General features: G+C 33.6%; 1 protein-coding gene across 2 annotated transcripts in view; it reads right to left on the bottom strand.

The window, feature by feature from the left end:
• LOC111150655 (translocated promoter region, nuclear basket protein) overlaps positions 1-16235 on the bottom strand; it is a 65426-nt gene that overhangs the window by 40452 nt on the left and 8739 nt on the right. For both annotated transcript variants that reach the window (XM_022508150.1, XM_022508151.1), the window contains exons 7-23: positions 16053-16145; positions 15564-15644; positions 15397-15484; positions 14460-14600; positions 13952-14043; positions 13492-13689; positions 11039-11146; positions 9821-10047; positions 8816-8979; positions 7814-7947; positions 7579-7727; positions 6170-6332; positions 4784-4918; positions 3766-3906; positions 2669-2834; positions 1275-1441; positions 148-300 (exon numbers count right to left, since the gene is read on the bottom strand). In XM_022508150.1, the coding sequence (XP_022363858.1) occupies positions 148-300; positions 1275-1441; positions 2669-2834; positions 3766-3906; positions 4784-4918; positions 6170-6332; positions 7579-7727; positions 7814-7947; positions 8816-8979; positions 9821-10047; positions 11039-11146; positions 13492-13689; positions 13952-14043; positions 14460-14600; positions 15397-15484; positions 15564-15644; positions 16053-16145 (2400 nt within the window). The remainder of the gene's footprint in view (positions 1-147; positions 301-1274; positions 1442-2668; positions 2835-3765; positions 3907-4783; positions 4919-6169; positions 6333-7578; positions 7728-7813; positions 7948-8815; positions 8980-9820; positions 10048-11038; positions 11147-13491; positions 13690-13951; positions 14044-14459; positions 14601-15396; positions 15485-15563; positions 15645-16052; positions 16146-16235) is intronic.

Consider the following 16235-nt stretch of genomic DNA (forward strand, 5'->3'; position numbering starts at 1 on the left):
AAAGAAAACACATACAGACCTAAAGAGCAGAGTAACGGATGAAACTATTATTAAATGTGTTTAATCAGTATCTGCTGAGATGATACTAATGAGCTATTCAAATCCTTATACACACAAAGGACTGATATGGTTAATAAACCAATTTACCTGTTGTTCCATGCTCTCTATGGCTTTTCTCTTGTCATCCTGAAGTTCCTGCTTTTCCTTCTCTACTTCCATCAACTTCTTTTCCAACTGTGTCTGAAACTCAGCTGACTCTTTTAGACGAACTTCAATATTCTTACGTACTTCTTCTGTCACCTTTAGCAACACCCAAATAATAGGATACAAAAATTATATACATTTAAAATTAGAGTTTCTCTAAGTCTAAACTAAATTTGAGAAGTACTAAAAATTAACATTTGCCTTGTATTAAAAAAAAATCATCAATGCTGATCAAAGAGCTTAAAAACAGCACTTAAAATCTTAAGTTACCTCTTAACTTGGCTACTGGCCATTTTTCTTTTGAAGTGAAATTTCCATTTCCCCATTTCTCTCTCAATCCTCACATCCCCTTGACGCCAAATCTGTCCATTCTACCACTGAAAGGTTTTCCTCCCCACATATCTTGATTTTCATGATGCTAAGCACCAAAGAATCTTTTAAAACTGTGACCCTAGACTACTACAATAGCCACTGAAACAAACTCTATCCTCCAATCTACTACACATTAATCTAACTAAAACAAATTCTGATTATAACATGTTGAAAAAAATCAAAAGCTCTTAATAATCTAACAGAATACAATTTAATATGATGTTCAAAACCTTTCCAACTTGGTACTTGGTATATTTATAATTCTATTTCTCTTTGTTTCACTTCACAGAGTCAATACGTTAGCCAACCTGTTCTCATCTGAAGTCTTTTTACTTGGCTGAGGGCTCCTACTATATGGAATAGTCTTCTACCTTTGAATACCCAAATGATACTGTCTTTCAAGGCTGTGAACAAATGTCCTCTCTCTTGTGAAGTCATGCAGGAGACCACTTCCTTCCCATTCACACTAACATCTGATCTGGACCTTTCTTACAGCAGTTATACTCTCCTTTGTTCTATGAATTTTGTGGGTTTTATTTTGTTTTATCTGGCTTATTAGACAGAAGTACTTTTAAGGTCTAAGAGGTAAACACAATGACGTCACTTGAACTCACATTTACTACAGTGCTTACCCACAGCAAGCTCCTAATTAAAAAAATGTTAAGTGCATTCAAAATGAATTTAAAAATTGTATATACCTGTTTTTCCTTGTTAAGAGATTCTTCTAAACTAGTAACCATTGCACGATACTGTTCCACATTACTACTGCTTGTTTTGAGTCTCTCCTTCAAATCATTCACCTGCTCTTCCGCCTGCCTTAGCTGACTCAGAAGATCATCCACATCTTCTTTGCTGGTAGGCTGACCTAAAAGATTTAAGAGCTTTCTTACAATTAACATTTTAAATGACATTAGAGATTACTGTTGTCTTAGAATTAGTGAAATTAGGATTAAGGCTCAAATGAGGAAGGATTTATCTTAAAAGTATATTTCGACCCATGCTAAATACCAAAATAAAAACAAGTATTTTGCCAGGATATTGTTATTTCTTCTTCAAAATATCAAATATTTGAAATCTGCTATTACAAATATTAAAAAGATATTTAAATGAAAAGAATACTAAATATTTGCACTAAACTGAGGGAGCTACTTGAAGATACTACCAGGTTTTTAATTTATTATTCAAACACTGCTTACTCTAAAACACTAACTCTAAAACTCTAAACACTTAAATCATTCAGTCCAATTTTCATTCTAAAATCCATGGGAAAGGAATAAATTGCAGACTGAAAAGGATGTTTTCTTATCATATATCTATAAGAAAGCACTACTGACTACTGAAAAACTATATATCCACTATATCTTTATATATTATGTACACATATATACATAGACAAACACATATATATCTTCTTTTAAGATTACTTGGATTAAAAGCTTTGCATTTGAAATGGTGTATTCATAAAGACAAGTGTAAGCTAATGAAACAAATCTTTAAACTAAGACTATCAATGAACAATGATTACGAATACTACTCTAAAAGAGACCAAACGAATCAATTATTTCTGTAAATGAGCCTTACGGTTTTAACAAGGGAGAATGAAGAATTTAAATATTAACTCTCCTCAAGGGAAACATTTTTAAAGTACCAATAAATGGTTTCAACAACTGGAAAACTAGAGCCTACCTTGGTCAGGTGCCATATAGAACTATTCTGAATCTTATAAGTCTGCAAATTTACTAATTTAAGCCTAAAACTAAGCTTTACTAAATGAGAATAAAAGGGTTTTTTTCTCTTTTGCTACTATCCACAAAAAATAGGCTATTTACAAGGTATGTTATCAGCCTAAAAAGGTACTTTACTGGGGTGCCTTTGGCTCAGGTCATAATCCCAGGGTCCTGGGATCAAGCCCCGAGTGATGCTCCTGCTCACCCGTCTGCTTCTCCCTCTCTGTCTGCCCCTCTCCCTGCTGGTACTCCCTCTCTCATTCTCTCTCTAGCTTGCTCTCTCTCAAATAAATAAAATCCTTAAAAAAAAAAAAAAAAAGGAAAAAAAAGTAGTTTACTATCAGCCTACTTAATTACTAATTTACCTTTACTAGTTCTCTGTGAGGACTGAGAAGCAAGCTGTACTTCCATATTACTGAGATGTTGTTTCAATGTAGCAATTTCCTTTTGAGCATTTTTTAATAGTTCTTTTGTGTTAAGATGAAGATTTGTCTCAGTATCTAGCTGTCTCTTTGTATCTAAAAGTTGAACCTAAAAAGAAAAATACATTAACCTTGCAAATACTATCTTTAGGTTCTTAAGTAATCAGAGGTTGACATTATCTTTTTATAATACTTTAAACTCTGGCCCAGATAGAATAATATAAACCAAATCTGAAATAACTGGGAAAAAAAAAAATTGTGTGATACCTGAGACAGGAAACAAAAGCAGTAAGCCCCACAAATTCCCTAGCTTCCTGACTTAGGAAGGTCCAGGCTTTAACACAGGGAAATAAGGGAAATAAGGCAGAGGCCAGCAGACTCCTTGAATTGAGGACATGTAATTAAGAGTACAGGAAGAATAAATTAGCTCAAATTCCTCAGACAGATTTCTACAGAGAGCTGCACTGGTAGAGTACCCTGGACATTTGCAGAGGATCCCTCTTGAATATTCAGCAAAACAGTCATCAGTGCATACATGTGAAATTAACCTAGATAGGGTTAAGAATCACCCAAAGGGATTAGAGTGAAGAGTGTCTGGTGCTCCCAGCGAGTTAGGAATAATGCCCATTACCAGCAGCCAGACTGAAAACACGCAATTCATTGGACACTGTGACGAGTATTCTGGAAGGGCTCTGCTTAATAGTAGAGAATAATTAGGTATAGACTGAGCGTTGCTTTGGGCCTACCTAATAAATCATAAAAAGTAACACTCAAGAGAATCAAACTATTCTCAGTTATTGCATCCCAGAACAAAACCCAGGATTTACAGGATTATAAAAATATCTAGCACTTAAGAGGATAAAACTTACAATGTATGGAACCCAAAAATTACTAGGCACACAAAGGCAAGAAAAATTTAACAGCTTGAAAGAAGTCTCTCTAAAACCATGATTCAACAGGAGATGGCAGTGTACCTACATACCAGCTTCACTTCTGGAAATAAACAATTTACGGATATTTGTAATACTAAATAGACTCACATCTAGATTTCTAGTAAGTGTATGTCTTTGCTCCACCTCATTTTCCAGCTTCTTCTTTAGATGAGATATCTCATGTTCCAGTTTTTCTATCTGGCTACTAAGCCTTTGTTTGGTTTCTGTTTCAGATCGCTCTAATATTCCCTAAGGTAAAAAAAGATTTTTGGTTATGCGTAGGAAAAAAGTTAAAAAGCAACGCAAAGAAAATTAAAGGCTACAGAGCATTACAGGATTACAACCCACTTCTACATGAAGAAGTTAAAATCTAGAATATTTACCAAGAGTCTTTTGACATTTTTCATACTACAATATCTGTTTAGGGGTCCTGGGTGGTTCAGTCGGTTAAGCATCTGCCTTCGGCTCAGGTCATGATCCCTGAGTCCTAGGAGTGGGCCCTGCATTGGATACTCCCTGTTCAGCAGGAAGTCTGCTTCTCCCTCTGCCCCTCACCCTGCTCTTGTGCTCTCTCACTCCCAAATAAGTAAATAAAATCTTTAAAAATATATATCTATTTAATAAAGAAAAAAAGAAATATAATTGCCACTCAGATTTCCTGAAGTTTTAAAAGAATTAATCTTTTTAAAAACATTTTATTTATTTGTCAGAGAGACAGCACAAGCAGGGGGGAGCGGCAGGCAGAGAGAGAAGCAGGCTCCCTGCTGAGCAAGGAGCCCGACATGGGACTTGATCCCAGGACCCCAGTATCATGACCTGAGGTGAAGGCAAACAATTAACCAACTGAGCCACCCAGGCATCTCTAAATGAATTAATCTTATAAATAATCAAACTACATAGGACTCTGTAAATATAGATCTGAGGATGAAAACTGCCAAACGCAGTTTCAATCATCTGTTTAAAGGTTTTATTTAGAATACTGATATCCTAATAAATCTCAAAACTCAATTATCATCATAATGCATGACAAAAGTAACAGAAAATTTTTCTAATTAAGAACCCAAGAGGATTCAATGTTAAACTTAACGTCAAGAATTTTTTTCTAGAGATGTTTTTATTTGGTTACCTGAATTGTTTGCAGATTAGTCAGCAGCAAGTTTTGCCCTCTTTGTTCAGCTAATAAAGACTCTCTTTGCTGAGAAAGACGGACTTCTGACAATTTAAGCATTTCCTTTTCCTTTTTCAAGTTTTCTGCTCTTACCTTGAGGTAAATACAAGTAAAAGAAAAAAAATGCTGGAAATAACGTGTCAAATGCAGTAATGCCATTATAAAATTAAAAAGAATCTTCACTACTGTGTATTTCTTAATGTTAATGACAGACAAGGTCATCTCTTCATTATACAAGGATTTATAACTCTCTGAAGTTTCATGTATTGAAATATGAAGCAAAAGTTATTGGGACTATCAATAGATCAAAGGAAAAAAATCTTGTAATTACCACAGATATTTATGATTTCTCTGCTCTTAACAAATCAGATATTAAAACAAACAAAAAACCCTAAAACGTCAGAGTAAAAGAAACATAATTGCAAAATTTTGCTATAGTCATACCTACATACTACTAAATTATGCATTTTGAATCCAAGGTTGGTTTCTAAGTACCTGTTTGAGAGTGCTAATTTATTCCAACTTTTTTTTCCCTCACAAAGAGTACAATCTGATTCTCAGATTTGGAAGGCTGCTCTGAAAATCAGTATCCTCAAAGTATTCACATTTATATAATAAACCATAAACAAGCAATCATAAAACTTCCTCCACCGGTTTGAAAAAGTGATGCCTCCATTCCCCACAAATGAGTGTGAGTACATTAACAATGAAAGAATGTAGCCAACAGAATTAGAAAAACTAGATTTAAGTCCCAACCAATCCATCTTTCGCTATCCTAAACAGGAAATCACTTAACTTTTGAGAGTTTCTCCACAGGTAAAATGGGAGACAACTGCACCTTGCTCACAAGTAATGGTCAAAAAGTTGTGAGGTAATTTTATAAGAAAGTAAAACGTTATATAAAAATTCATCAAGAATCCAGCATTTAATTGAAATTACTGTCAATTTCTAACAGGCATTTGTATTCATGTGGAAATTCAGAAATAGAATTTAATGCTAATAAAATTTTTATACTGTCCTTTATCAGAAATGAGCAAGAATGAATGAAATATTCATTTGTTTTTGCTGTAACTGGAGAAACAGCAACTTACAAATTTAATATGAATGGAAGACTTGTAAGGAAGTCTTAATCCAAAAATCAAACTTTTCCCAGTTTAGTTTTGATAAAAACAATCACTGGATTAATGCACAACTGGATATCTGGAAACTATATAATAAGGACTTGAAATCCACAAACCTCTCCAACATCTGTATCATGTCAACCAGTAAAATCAAAGTAATAACTAAAAAACAAATGTCAAATGAAATTTATAATGCAAGTCAGATGAGGGAAATTGGTCTCACTTCCGCAACAGCTAGCTTTTCATTTGCTCCTCTCAAATCCTGCGTCATTGTATTGATGATCTGTTCCTGCTTTTGAGTTGTTGCAGTAAGTTTCTGATTTCTCTCATGGAGGGATGTGATTTCTCGACGATATCCTTCAACGTTATCTTGTAGCATTTCATAACTTACGAGAGAAAAAAATTTCTATAAGCAACTAAAATAGTATATCCTAGGTTAGTTCCTTAAAGGACTTCACAACAGCTTAATTTCACATGAGTAACAATATGAGGGGTGCCTGGCTGGCTCAGTCTGTTAAGTGTCTGCCTTTGGCTCAGGTCATGATCCCAGGGTCCTGGGATGGAGCCCCGCATCAGGATCCTTGCTTAGCAGGGAGTCTGCTTCTTCCTCTCCCTCCATCCCTCCCCCTCTGCTCACGCTCTCTCACTTTCTCTAATAAATAAATAAAATCTTCAAAAAAAAATTTTTAAGCCAATATGGAAAAGAGTAGTTTGTATAATAATGTAAAATCTTCACCTCCAAATTTAATAGTAAAATTTAAACTCTGAATAAGCTTTAAAACTTTAAATTCTACTTTCATGTTGAATTAACTTTTTAAGCTAATTCATTTATAAGAACTTTAATCACATTCAAAATAATGCCAATATAATGTTGATATATCAAACATCTACCATGATACAGTATGCAATTTAAGGTATTTACAGATGGTTAGAGAGGGAGTGCTGGAGATCCTTTTAACCTCTCTAATTCTTCTTAATTTCTTACATTTCTTGAAAGCTTACAAAATGGCTGGCTGCAGCTATCAGCATAGGAAAAAAAAGGTGCTTTTACTTGGGGTATCAAATTGTTGGAGTGTATGGAGGAAAACTACCTGCCACACCCTTATAAAAACATTGTTTTTTATCCTGTAGTGTATATAGGATAAATTTTGTCCTAACCTGCTAAACTAATAAGTATAATTTAATGGATCTACTAATAACTATAAAATGAGATTTACTATATTCCTTTATAAATGACCAAAAAAATAAATTTTCCCAAAATTAACTATCTACTACTTGCTTCTCTTCTAGAGAAGACTGAATGAAATTTGTTCACATACCTCTCATTCTCTGATGTATTTATAAATAATTAAGTCCTATAAAAACAGTACATCCTTCAATCTCAGGAAGGAAAACTAGCAACATTCCTCACACCAACTTCAACTTTCTAAATAAATAACTATCTGGACTCCTTAGGAATGCCCAAGAGAATCATAAGCCAATATTAAAAAAAATGAACCCCCACAGCTTCTCACCCTTGAGTATGATCCACAAATAAGTAACACTCTTGCAAATTAATCCTTTGATTCATTTGAATACTGAAGTTTGGATTATTTATTTAGACTATTAGTTTTTGAACAACAGAAAATTTACCGTTTAGAAGCAAAGTCTAGTTGTGTAGAAATTTTGGTGTTTTGTGATCGCAAATCTGTAATTTGATCCTGAAGTTTTTCGAGCTGCTCATTTTGTATTTTTTCATTATCTGCCTTTTCTTTTTTGTAATTCTCAAAAATTTCCTGCAACTAAATATTGGATAAATTATTAAAGATGACAATCTGTGTTCTCAAAGAACCTAATCCAAGATAAAGTTATAATGATATGGTCTCACCTGTTTAAGGGCAGCCTTGGCTTCTATGGCTTCTGCTGACTCAATTACAGATACTGAAGCAGGAGTGGAAGCAGTCTGGGATGTACTTGAACGTTTTGGAGTTGATGCAAGAGAAATATCATCTAAGCTTGAAGCTTCAGAAATGTAAACAGAATGATATAACATTTCTCATCACAAATATCACTACCAAAATAAACAAGTTAGACTTATTTAAATGAAATGGTAAGATTGCAGAGATCATGAGAGAAGGCATCTACTAAATAACCTATTAAAATTATATTTGGTTTTTGGGGGGCACCTGGGTGGCTCAGTGGGTTAAAGCCTCTGCCTTCAGCTCAGGTCATGCATGATCCTAGGGTCCTGGGATCGAGCCCCACATCGGGCTCTCTGCTCTGCGGGGAGCCTGCTTCCTCCTCTCTCTCTCTGCCTGCCTCTCTGCCTACTTGTGATCTCTGTCTGTCAAATAAATAAATAAATAAAATCTCTAAAAAAAAAAAATTATATTTGGTTTTTGGTTAGAGACAATATTCACAGATGAAATGTTAAAACTTAACTAAAAGGGAGATGTAATGCAATGTACAGCATGGGAGTATCATCAGTGATAATGTGATAACTCTGTATGGTGACAGAGGGTAACCAGACATCGTGGGAATCATTTCGTGTTGTATGGAAACATCAAATCCCTCTGAGGTACACCTGAAACTAACAGCATATTGTGTGTCAATTATACTTAAAAATACATAGATACAGCAATTCACAGACTCTAAGATACACATTTTTCAACAATGGTTAGCATTTCTTCTTTTTTAGTCATACCTAAAATAACTATACGTTTTAGAACTGGTGATGTTATGATCAACCAAACATGGTAGTTCAATTTGAAGTTACCATTCAATAGAGTGGACAGTGCTTATGATGTTGCAAATCTATTCTATAATATACATTTAAAAAATATTTCCCAAAACTATTTAAAAATTTTTAAGATAATATATGAAAACCTACCTTGCAAAGGAATGGCAACTCCTGTTGTTTGTGACAACAAAATACGGTACATGTCACGCTGACGAACTATGGAATCAACAAGCTGCATTTGATGTTGTCGTGACTCACGGAGTTGTTCTAATTCAGTGAGGGCATTCTCAAGTTTTAGCTGCAGCTCAGCAATTCTGTAGAAAAAGAAATCAGTGTATTTCCCGTGACAGACTGAAAGGCAGTTGTAATTTCAAATTACCAACTAATAAGCACTTTAGCATCTATCATATTAAGAATAATATTTTTGCCTCTCTTATCCTTTCTTTCTTCTGTCAGTATTTTAAGAACCACTTTTAAAATCTTCACCACACAGGACTCAGGTACTCCCCGAAGTCATCTGAAAAACCTACTTGCAAAAATCAAACCAATTCTACTCAGTCCAAACCCCAGTCTTCTTACATTTATAGCCATTCTTTCTCTAGCACCACTTTTTTGGAAAAAATTTGTTACTATGCTTGAATAATTCCTACATTATCTTCTCCACGAAGCCGGATCTGTTCCCTTAAATCCAGGCTAGGTCCTCTACCTCTCACTCCTAATAATAGGCTTCTATCCATTATAGCACTAATCACGCTGAACTACTATCTACTTACCTATTTTATTTTTTTTAAGATTTTATTTATTTATTTGACAGAGACACAGCCAAGAGAGGGAACACAAGCAGGGGGAGTGGGAGAGGGAGAAGCAGGCTTCCTGCCTAGCAGGGAGCCCAGTGTGGGGCTCGATCCCAGGACCCTGGGATCATGATCTGAGCTGAAGGCAGATGCTTAACAACTGAGCCACCCAGGCACCCCTACCCGTTTTATTCTTACTATCAATCTCATCCACAAATTGATATCCCAGAGAGTAAATTTTTTTTTTGTACTGTTGCTCATTTTTTCTTTTCCTCCTAAGTCACTATACTCCCAGTATACAGCACAATTAGGGACACAAAAGAAAAATTGGCTAAACAAATCAAGGTAGTCAATTGCTTACTTGCATGAAGTTGTTTCTTGTTCTTCTCTTTCTCTGGTTTCCCCAAGTTCTCTAAGGGCCACTAAGAGACGTTGATTTTGCTGTTGAAGTTCTTCAATATTTCTATAAGATACTAGATGCTGTGATATTACTTCGGATGAACTACTTATATCAGCAGAGCTTACTTCCTCATCACGAATTACATGATTACCCCTTGCTTCTTCAAGTTCCATCAAAAGCACTCTAATCTAAAAATAAAGTTTTAATATGTTACCAAATAGTATTGACTTTGATTCTGGATATGTTTAGAACAGAAATTTGCAAGTGAAAATATTACTTTATGAATACCATCAGTTAGTATTAAATGATTTTAAAAATATTAAGATTGTTTCAGATATTAAAACCCAGAAAAATTTTAATGGGAAAAATTATTTTTCCTTTCTATTGAAGTGTATAAAAAAGGCTAGTACTTTTCAAAAAACTACCAATTCATGATTCTACAAGTATGACTCCATTTTTGTAAAACAATGACCAAATAAAACACCAAGAAATATATACCTATGTGTGCATATGCTTGCACTTGCATGCTTATGTATGTAGCATATGGTGGGGCAGAAGGACAGCATGAAAAAGATTTAATTCAACTCATATGAAGTTTTTATGTATGTGTTATGTATGTGTAAATCCACACACCAGAACAAGGATAAAATATACAAACAAAATAGTTCTATATTTTCTGACTTGTTCAGTTGAAGAAAAAAAAGTGGCAGAGTAATCTATAGGCATGGTTTTATTTTAGTAAAAACAAAGGATGCTTACATATGTTCGTGAATGCACCGTGTTTATATGTGTGTGTGTGTGTGTGTGTGTGTGTGTGTGTGAAAAAAGACATGAGAGAATATACACCAGTCTATTAACACTGGTTATATTCTGGGATTTGGGCAGGGGACAGAAAACTTTTATTTATCCTTGAATTATTTCATTTATTACAACCAGTAGTTACAATTTGAAAATTTATCAAATACTTAAAAAAAAAAAAAAAAAAAAAAAAAAAAAAAAAAGGAAGGCCTATAAGAAAACAAAAAACGACGACTAGGTTACAGTGCTGCTACAGTCACAGTCCTAAGTGATGAGAATTTCATATGCAGTAGTTCTACCTTAGATACCTGCAAATAGATTTAAACATTACTGGGCAGTCTGTTTAGGAAAAAAATAGGAAAAGAAACAGAAAATCCTAACCTGTTGTGAAAGATCTTTTATTTGTATTTCCATCCTTTGATTGTCTCTTTCAAGCACAGACGAATGTTTGTTCGCTTTATCAGTGTCCTCCTGCAATCGCTGAATCTCCTTTAAAATGTAAATTAAAGTGAAAATTCTGCATACCCTTCTAAAATCTATACAAATGAAGCAGTTATATGAATAACAAAAATATACAGTGCCCAAATACTATAGTCAACTGATAAACTAAAAACATTCTATTTATGATACAGTAGTTATTAAAGAGTAATTCCCCACAAATATGAACGCATATTTCTTAATATCTCAAGTACTGCTCATCATTGTTTATCACTATATACAAATAATGGAGGATCTGCCACTTGCCTCCAGATTAACTGTAAATTACAATCTTACAGCCACACCAAATTAACAGTTTATGTAAAATTATGTCACAGAAATACTCTGAAAAGCTGCGTTACTGAGATGAAAATAAAGGACTATATTACAATGCCAATCATTACTACATTACTTACATAGAAATAAACATCAAAGTAAACAATGTTGGGTAAGGTGTGTAAGACTTGATTTTATAAAAAAGGAAACAGGAATTTATTCTAAAACAGCCACAGCCAATGTTACTGTTAAAAAGATACATTATATGCCAACCTCTGTTAGTAAGTTCTGCATCCCAGTATCACTAAGGATTTAGGGGCACAGTTTAAAGGAAACTGATAAAAAACACAAAATATGTTTGAAATCTTATGTTTTATCTCAAATTCATACAAATTTTGCTTCTTAACGAGCTGTTTTTACAATATAATGTCTTAAATACTATCCAAGTGAAAGATGGCTCATATTTATGCTGGTGTTTCAAGTATCTTGAGTACACTGCCCTAAAGGTATTTGTACGCCAATTTCAGTAGAAACAAGTACGTGACAAAACGAAGGAGGCATATATTCGTGAGAGATGGCAGAGTTCAAAATGGGATTAACTAAGATGCTAAGGAAGAAATAACTTGGTTATAAAACTAAGAACATCAAAGAATCTAGACTAGGACACATGATGTACGTTACAGACAGAAGATTCTGCTATAAAGAACATACAGAAATTACCTAAATTCTTTGCTAGTTTTGACAAAAGTATGTAAGCGATTATTACTATTATTATATTATATAGAATATTATTTATTAATATTAATATTATACCCATACATTAGTGAAAAAGGAACAAATAGGTTTTTTCCATAATGAACACCTATTATCATTTGGGCCTGAAAGTCCTTGTATTTCACTGTTTTCTTTAGACAATAAGCTCTAGGAAAAAAATCTCAACATTGAGAAACTTGAGATCTAATTATACCCAAGGGACCTCTTCTCAAACCACAGGTTGGGGGGTGAGGGGAGATATTACAGCCAATAGTCTGCCAAGGCAAGCCTGTTAGGTGTCATATGACTCAGGGGAAAAAGACCATCAGATATAATATACCCATATTTAAACTGATATTTGAATTGTAATAGCAACCACAACAAAATTTTAAGTTTCAATTAAGGATACAACTTATTTATACTATTTTTTCCCAGGGGGAAAAAAATTAATCAGTTTAGAACAGCAGATACAAAAGGTTACTGAGTTTTCTCAATAAAACTTGTTTAATAAATCTTGAGTTCTTCACAGAAAATAAGTATTAAGTTGTACCCTAAAAGCAAAATTATGTTGATATAGTCTTTTTTAGTTATTATCTAGTAAAAAGGAATCTCAAGAGGTAAGGTATTTATGAATATCCTTGGTACTTTAAATTTGCAAAGGAAGAGTAAAAAAATAATGTACACAAAAGTTTGCCAAATTGTGAAATGTTATAAAAGAGGAATTCTTCCCTATGGTCAAACAATGTTACCATTTCTAGATAGAATATCAGAGCTGTCCGACAAAGAATGACTACGACAAATTTACAAGAGTTCTATTACAAAGAGAGTTGTTATTTTAATTTGAAGAATAGTCCAAGGAGATTTGGCTATTCAACATCTACTACAAAAAATATCTCTAATGTCTTAAAAAATTGAAAAGGTTCCCATAGTTTTAGCTGAATAAGAACACTTCATGATTACAGGTGTTTAATAATGTAGAATTACCCTATTACTGAAAAGCATAATTAGCCTTTTCTGACTCAAATACTTTATTTTTTTAAGACACAGAGAGAGGGGGAAGAGTGGGAGAGCAAGTCAGGTAAGCGGAAGGAGGCGGGGAGAGAAAGAGAGAGAATCTTAAGCAGGCTCCACACTAGCTGGGACCTGACGCAGGGCTTGATCTCACAACTCTGGGATCATGACCTGAGACAAAATTTGAGTTTGGACACTTAACCAACTGAGCCACCCAGGTGTCCCATTAAATAGCTTAATTCTAAGAAAAAAATTACCTCTTAAATAATTTCTCATATATATTTTTCCCACAGTTCAAATTTAAGAATGGAACCAACCTTCATAGCTTGTTCAAGCTTAACAGATAAACTTGCCACAGCTTTCTGTGCACGTTCATACTCCTCACGTTGGCGTTTCAAAATTGGTGCTTTGGCTTCAACTTCCTTCACTATTTCATCCAGATACTTATTGATTCTTTTGTTCTCTAGTTTCTCCAAAAGCAACTGATCCTGAGTTTCCACATAAGCATTATATAGCTGAAAGGAGAAAAAGGGGCTGTTTCACATCTCAGCATAATAACAGAAGCATATAATCAATCTAGCTTCATAATAAACATACAACAGAACTTACATAAAATGGAAATGTTTCCTATCTGTGGCAAGAATCAGGAACCAAGAAAGCTTTACTTAGAATGATCCATTAAGCATTAGATGATTTTAAGAATAATTTTTCTGAGCATTAAAGTTCAGCAAACTTCTTTTGCTGAAGGAAAATAATAAGATTTAATACCATTCTTACCTCAGTTAATTTCATGCCCGGTTTCACTATCTTAGCTACAGCTGCCGCAGTAGGAGACATGGCTGCAAGCTCTTCTTCAGATAGTATGGCTCCTGTGCCAACACAGAGAAATCTACTATATTTCTGTAGTATTTCACATTAAAGCCAGTAATATTTTTCCCAAGACAAGTAAACAGGATACCTACTAAGCATTACATATGAATTCCTATGCAGATTTAAAAATAGGACTTCAAATTTCATGTAACATAATCTGATTCTAAAAATCATGCAGTAAGAATAGTTAAAAATGTTTTGGAAATTGACACACAATTATGTGTGATCAAATGGTACTTATATTTGACAATATAGTAGAGATATGAATAGGTATTAATTTTATACCAAAAAAACTGGATGGAGTTTCCTATATCACAATAAGATAGATAAATACTATTAGTGGAAATTAATGAGAACTATGTAGGAAGTAGTAGTATTTCATTCAAGTCATTATTAAGCATCTATTAATCCATACCTTTACGTTTTGTGGCAGAAAGCAGGTCATTTGCATTCTCTAATTCCTTCTCCAATTTCCCTATTTTGTCAAGCATTTCTTTTTCCATTTGATCTTTAGATTCCTCCACTTCTAAAAGATGATCCTGTATTGCTTTATTGGCTAAAAACATTTTTAAAGACAGAATATCCAAACATAAAATTAAAATCTTGGCATTTGTAAGATGTAAGAGCATAGTCATTACTCTTTCCTTCAGCAGACTTTAAATTCTAGACAGGCTATGGTTGTCAGTTATCCTCCAAAAGCTCTTGCTTTACTTTTAATTCCTGAAATGTCCTGGCCTGCTGACTCTATTTCTCTTTTTTGATGTCTCTTATACATGGGGAAAATAAGGGAACTCAGAGAAGTAAAAAAGTGGCTCTAAGTATCTCTTTGGTTTTATTCTAATCTTTAGTCTAGAATACAGAAAATCACTAGAAAAGATCACATCAACAACTTGTATTACCCCAGCAACGAAACAAAACAAAACCCTCAAGAAACCCAAAACCAAATACATTTAAAAAGAACACATGAAAATCAAAGACTTTAAAATATACAGTTTTTAACCTTAAAAAGTGAGGCTTATTTATGGATTAAGAGCATATCCAAACTATAAACCCATATGTACTTATCAAAGTCAATGTTTCCTAAATGGAATTAAAGTTTCCTTTTAGAAACCAGACCATATATAAGATTTTAAGACCAAAAAAACTTAGAAAAACAGTAACTATCTGTATTTTCAAATATCCTACCTGTTGGAAATATAATACAAAGTTTCTTATTCCAAGATTCTTTCTTCTATACCAAATTTTGTCTCTAAAAAGATTAACCTAACTTCTAACAATCTATACAGAAGTAAAGAAAAAAATACCTTTTATCTAAAAACAAAATAATCCTCTCATAATTAAAAAAATCTTACCTTCTCCAGCTTCTTTCAAAAGTTTGTGTAGTTCATCTACTGCTCGGGTCAGTTCATTGCTCTTTGCCTCTGAGTCATCAGCAGCACTCTAAAATTTAATCTTAAAAAGTTACTGGACATCCAAAAATGCAGTATTAGGACACTAAAATGTGTGGTTGGGCATTTACCTTGTATAGATTAGAGAGCTTTATGTGAGCATTTAATTCATTGTGGAATTTCTCTTCCATACTGGCCTGCTGTTCCTTGGCCTACAAAAAAGACCCAATTATAGCAGACTCATCTGAACTGAATTTAGAATGCTTATCAAATTTTAAGATAAAAAATCCAATTTTTAAAGAGAAAAAATTAACATCAGCTTTCAGGATAAAGATGACTTACCTTAGTGATAAAATATTACTGATATTTTTATCTTAAAGTGTAATACTTCAATGATATTAAAGTTAACCATACTTATTTTCAGACAGTACTTTGGATATAGCACGTGCTTGCCATTCCTGAATCTAGATATTTCAGCTTAGCTACAGCATATGAAAGTGTCCTGGCCATTTTATAGGTGCCAGAAAACAGTTCAAAACATGAACTCATTCAAAAGATTATAGCCTCATAAGTGCTTTAACATTTTTATAAAAGAGAAATTTTCAAGTGGTCATCTCTACCTCTTTCAGTTTGGTCAAGAGCTCTTCTACATGTTTTTGAAGATTCTCATTGGATGTTTTCAAGCCATTCATCTGTTCTTCCAGTCTAGAAACCTAGAAATAGAAGAGTTGGGCAGAGAGAGAATGTTATATTAACTAAGATGAGATATAAAGTTTAGCTGCCAAGTGAAAGCAAAAACAATG

This window comes from Enhydra lutris, unplaced genomic scaffold (genome assembly GCF_002288905.1).
Source record: "Enhydra lutris kenyoni isolate GAN:26980312 unplaced genomic scaffold, ASM228890v2 scaffoldscaffold24, whole genome shotgun sequence".
NCBI lineage: Eukaryota > Metazoa > Chordata > Mammalia > Carnivora > Mustelidae > Enhydra > Enhydra lutris.